Source organism: Anas platyrhynchos, chromosome 6 (genome assembly GCF_047663525.1).
Source record: "Anas platyrhynchos isolate ZD024472 breed Pekin duck chromosome 6, IASCAAS_PekinDuck_T2T, whole genome shotgun sequence".
NCBI lineage: Eukaryota > Metazoa > Chordata > Aves > Anseriformes > Anatidae > Anas > Anas platyrhynchos.
In genome coordinates, this window is record NC_092592.1 from 24,725,818 (window position 1) to 24,731,817 (window position 6,000).

At 36.7% G+C, this 6,000-nt stretch overlaps 1 protein-coding gene across 1 annotated transcript in view; it reads right to left on the reverse strand.

Annotated features, from left to right (window-relative positions):
* Window positions 1–5,493, reverse strand: part of PDE6C (phosphodiesterase 6C) — a 28,823-nt gene extending 23,330 nt beyond the window's left edge. Inside the window, exon 1 of the mRNA XM_005013598.6 lies at window positions 5,014–5,493. Within this exon, the coding sequence (XP_005013655.2) occupies window positions 5,014–5,493 (480 nt within the window). The remainder of the gene's footprint in view (window positions 1–5,013) is intronic.
* Window positions 5,494–6,000: the final 507 nt, after the last annotated feature.

Sequence of the window (6,000 nt, forward strand, 5' to 3'; positions counted from 1 at the left end):
AGGTCAGCTCAAACTGTAGAAATACATCATCCTTCAGTTGTAGGATGACCAGACATGGGTCTGGAACACTACAGGAAGAGAAACCATAGGAGGTGGTGACATCAGGAGCCAGCATGACACTGTCATCACTATCACATGATTTTTTGCACAATCTTTACATGTTTCTTTTTTATTGTCTGGTAGTCTGCGGTATTTTTTCCTCTTCCTGATATTTGTTCTTCTACTGATTGTCTTGCATTGGCTCAGATTTTTCAAACAAAATTTTTACTGCTGAGTTGTAGTGCTGTATTATATCTCCTTATCCTATTCTCAACTCACAAATGTTTCTGTTTTGTAATGATACAATTGAATATGAATGGAATATTAAAAGCATTTAGCATCAGCTATGAAAATAAAGTTCTGATTCAAAACCAATTAGTTAAATGATTTGGCCATTCGTTAGAAAACATTCAGAAAATCAAGTTTTGTCAGGGAAGTAAGACAGATGCATTTTTAGATGTAGCTTACTAGCATAACAGAACAAATTGACTTTGATACCTTCAAGATCATTAGAGTTTTGAAAATGAAAGTAAATAGACATTAATATATATTTGAGAGCATTTTGGGGTTAAACTTCAGTCATGTCACTTTTCAATGATTTTCTGCTTTCTGGCCATGGTTAGTGGATATTTTGCAACTTTTTCAAAATGAATCTGTATTATGTTGCTATAAGTCATTTTTTCACATATAGCAAGAAAATAAGGCTGAAAGGGAACTTTTCATTTGTAATTTTTAATATTTGTTCTTCCTTCCATTTTGAGAGCTTTCCTCTTTTAACACAAGTTAATTCAAAATAAGAATGAAAGCTATTTGGGGTTGGTTTGTTTGCTTGTTTCCTGGAGGGCAGGATTAATATAAACTTCTTCATATGTTAAAATGTTTTCTTGAAAGTTGACTGAATCTTTGTCATATGTTTATACTCAATATAGCAAATATTAACTGGAAAAAATGGAAATCTATTTCTCTCTTATAATAACAATCAGTTTGTTATCAAGATGACAATATAAAATGGAGGAACAGATATTTACATGTACAGTGCAGAATCTTTCTAGGTAAAAAGCTACCTCTCAATTTTTTCCCCTATGTTTACTTTTTCTTGGGATTGTTTCATTCAATTCTCACTGCTTTCCAAACATTTAGGAAGGCAGTTCTTCTGTAGCATTGTGTATCTTTGCTCTCATTCGTTCTAATCTTATGAGTTTTGAATTTTTTTGTGAAGAATTTCCATCTAAAGTTAATTTCACAATTGTCCTCTCGCCTTTGGAGCATTATTTAACATCAATATGTTGGATACTTGGGGTTCTTCTTCAAGATCGCGTTGCTAGGGGCCTAGCAGAAGATGAGTTAAGAACCGAGAATCTCATTAGCAAGAGACTGCCATGCTACCAGCTCCACCACAAAGTGATTCCCATTCTTCTGCCTTCTTCCTCCATAATTCTTTCCCTCTGCCATGTTCAGGTCTTCCTTTTGCTTTCTTCTCTTCCTTTTTCAAATTGTCTTTAACTTGAATCTACACCAAACTGTAAAAGTAAGAGAAGGGATGGAGTGTCTCTTTGTTTTGGTTCCAGGCTCAGACAGCCTGAAGTCTAGGGATTCGTGTGTTCCCATGAACCTGAAACTCGTGTTAGTTCTGACAGGCCTGGCATGAAAGTCTCTCCCACCTTTTAATTATAGAGAAGTAGAGCTCCCAGAAAAAGGCTCATGCAAACTGAGGCTGGATCAATTTACAAAGGAATAATACAAGTGCTCACAACTTGAAGAAGTTTTTAAGATGGTTTGTATCACAGATCTCCAGTAGTTACACTAGGTGCCACAATAATCATTGCTCTGGCTGCTTAATTCAAGTTGGAGATAGCAGAATCTCTCCACATTTAGGTCCCTTCATGGAATTAATCCTAAAGCCTTCTAATACTTTTTATTTTTTTTTCCCACCACTTTATATATTTTTTTTCTCTACTATAATAAGGAAAATTATTTCTTGAGATTTCAATCTTTAGGAACATCTTTGTCTTCACATATATCTGAATTAGAAGCAATAATGCAATAGTTTAAATGCATGGTGGATTAAAGCAAATATATTATTGTCTTCATTGTTGACTCTGACAAGCTGAGACTGTGAGATTTTAATTCCTTGGAAGTCATGTTCCTCGTCTAACTAGTTCTTAGTTCTATTTGGAAGTAGTACCTTAGGACATGATGTAAGGTAAACTCTTTATCATTTTGTCAATGGTATCAGTTAATAATTAAAGGATAATAGCAGACATACCAAATCTTATGCAGTCTTTCAATTTACTGTGGAATTAGCATACTCTGCTAGGCCCTGGGAACAATGTGAGGCCAACCATCAGGGCAGTGGTCTTTCCTGGCCTCCTATATCTCACTGCTGTTAAATCCTGGATTAAACACTATTAGCTCTTGCAGTCAACAGGTCTGTAATCTCGTGGGGAGAGACTGTTCTTGCTACTAAGTTAATTATGGAAGGTCTGTATCTTTTCCTCTGCTTTTCTTTTCTGAAGCATTAGTCAGGATGAGGAGCTTCCTCACGTTTATTGGTACTTTTCCAGGTTGATGGAGATAATCCCTAAAGAACTGGCTCCCAGGCACTAGAAGTGGGGTCTTACATTTTTTTTCAAAGATTGATTGCTGTTGTGACCTTTTGTTACATTCCCTCTTGTTACACAGGGGTGGTGATTGAAGCATGACGATGTCTCGCTGTGGGTTTGTCAGTGTTGTCATATATTTAAGACTTTAAAATGCAATGCTGTCTGGATATGGATTCTGTCAACAATAGAAAGTGGTTAGACATGACATCCTTAAAGCACTGCAGGCATCTGGAATTATTCATTGTGCATTTTGTATTCTGACAAGACATTAGGGGCAAAACTCCTCTCTGACTTAAATCTGCTTGTCAGAATTTGGGTAGCAGACAATCTAGTTTGACTGAACTGCAAACAAACTGATTTTACAAATAATGATCTTTTCCAAGAAAGTGTGATAAAGGCCTCAGTGGCTGGCTGTTTTTTTCTGTTGTGGACTGGTTATATTCCTTACATATTACTGAATAAAATTGCACTTCTGGATTCCTTATGGAGATAAAATTCTGGTGACAGTAGTGGGAGCTTTGCCTATGTGGAAAGTATGGATTTGGACACTGAATTTTATTTGTTTTCATGTTTTAGTTTTACAAGTAGAGTGGAAATGCTGTCAATTTTGAGACCTTTTTGGTTATTTTCAAATAACAAACCTTGGTCCCAGTGAAGTCTCCGGGAGTTTTGATGACATCTAGTTATCAAATGTGGATGGACGGCCCCATGATTTAACTGTGTTTTTAAGTGTGACCTAGTGGCATGGACCTCAGTAATCCTAAATAAATAAATGAATGCCAAAGGAAAAATGATCTTAAAGTGACTGAATAATAGCTGAATAGATATTCAGCAGACATTAATTTATGCATGTAAAACATATACCTAGCAGTACTGGATAGACAGAGAGGTACTCTTAAAGGTATTCAAATTACATTTATCACAAAATTTTGAACAAGTCCTGCTTCAAGCACAGAAATATTTGGGCAGCCCTGCTCTAGGCACCTCTCACGTAATGATATTAAGGAGCAGTACAGTGTCTGATAGAAGGCACATCTTGCTTGATCCTCCTGATCTTTCTCATGTAATCAGCCTTATGAATTTAGAAGGATTATCCTCCAATCTTCCCATGTGGTGGTAAGAGGCAGTAAGTCATATGCTTCTTGTCAGAACAGCAGCCACTGAAGAAGGTGTCTCAGTGATCAGTTAAAAAACAAGTGATTTGTTTCCTCATATCAGTCATTTTTCTGTTTGTTTCCATGATTCCTACTTACATCAGAGGTAGTTTACTATATACTGGAATGTTCTGTTCCCATAGGTTTACATTTTTGCTTGGTGTTAAGCTTTAAAAATAGTCCTTTATTTATTTGTCTGCCAACTTTTAACATGATAAAAAACATTACTTTTACTGTATAAAGACATTATTGCTTACATTGAGCTTAGGACACTGAGGTGGTTTCTATCTCTAAAATGCCCTAGAATTTTAAATTGACAGTGTAGGAAATATTGAGAAGACAGATATCATCTGGTATAATTATCTTAGCACCATTTGATTTTGCTGAGCTTCTCCATGTAAGATTAAGAGTTGAAGGTTAGCTGTTTTTTTGTTTTGTTTTGTTTTTTAAATGCAACAATCAAAGCACCTTTTTATTTCCCTCTGTATTTCAAAGCAGTTTCTAAAGCAGTTCTTATGCATGCATGTTTAATTTGTGTTAGGTCACTCACATAATTTTCATGTAATATTTGTAATGACCCGTATCAACATGTCAAAGAAGGTGATTCTGTGCAAATTCAACAAGGACTTTGAAAATGCCAGAGCAGCTCTGACTCATTAATCTTCTTCTGTAGATGGTTCTGAATAAATCTCTGGATCTGGACATACACTAAATTTGAAGCTACTTTAAATTCAAAGATAGATGTGAAACTGGACATACATGTTGACATCATCTTCATTTGGGTTCATTCACCCCCCTTAGAAGGAAGCACTTTCATTATGAAAACTGCAAATCACTTATTCTGTGCTGTTATACACTCAATGGAATTTGACAAGGGATAGTACTTGCAAGCCTGTACTGGAAAACAGAGTAGGAGCCTGCCTGGTTCAATAGAAACACAAGTATTTGTTGGTCTCTATTAATTTAATGTTCTCCTTCCTTATTACAGCAAATTATATTTCAGTTATTATGCAAGGATAATGGAACTATCTCACTAGGCTACATGATGCAATTCTACTGGATTTTAAACATATTCTTCTGTTGGCTTTCTGATGGTTTTGGTCTGGATTTCTGTCTCTGAGATGTTTTTGAAGAGTGACTCCAAACCACAAGCCCTGTGCAGGAAGGAAGCTAAGTGTATGCACAGTCCCATTCCCCAAGAGAAGTCACTCACTTACCTTTTTCACATCAGGTATATTAAAAAACTTCTTGGTATGAGCAACCCATCCCGCTATCCCGATGTCCAAAGGAAAAACAGTCTCATTGTCTGGATGCACCAAATTCTCCTCAAAGGTGGAAGTTGGAGTGACATTGAGAAGCCTGGTAGCTACCTCTGGAATACCATTTCGGGAACGACAAATAAACATGCTACACCGATCAGCTGCCAGCAGCTGTGCCAACCTTTGCAGGGCTTTGTGCACTATCTTTTCCATAGTGCCTGCTTCATCCTGGATTTCTGTTAGCAGCTCGAAAAGTATGTTACACTCCTCCAAGCGGGACATGTCTTTGAAGCTGACTCCTTCCTTCACATCTCCAGGGCTCACTTTAAAGATACTTCCCAGCACTTCTGCCCTCATTTTTCTGTCGAAATATTCCTTGGCAAACTGGGGATTGTTCTCCAAATATTTTTCAACAGCATCTTTATTTACCTCACCCATTTTGGCTGGATTGTTCTTAGGATTTCTTTCAGAACTTCATCACCATCAAAGCAGGAGCGGTAGCAAGAAGTTAGGTACTAGTAAGAAAACGGTACGTTGTACATACTGTATAGCTATCAGGCATAGTACATTCTGCTTCCTCTGTGGCTTCCAAGCCTTCTGAAACTCTTGAGATATGACAGAAGGCACTGGCTTAGCATCTTCTTAGTGTGAGATCTTGGAGACTGCTAATTAAAGAGATGTCAGGACACTAAACCCCTAAGCATTCTTAGCTCATAAATCCTAAGGGAGTCGTTTTAGTATTTGAAACAAACCAATGAATTCTCAGACCTTTTAAAATTGACTGAGGTGTAGATATGTATACATAAAAGATCTCTCCTTCATTCATAGTATATATATTGTACTATACACACATTTTTCCATTGCAACTTAATTTGAGGAATTCCACTTAGATATTTAGTCCACATAATACACGTGGGCTGACATGTACACGTGTATTTGTGTAAA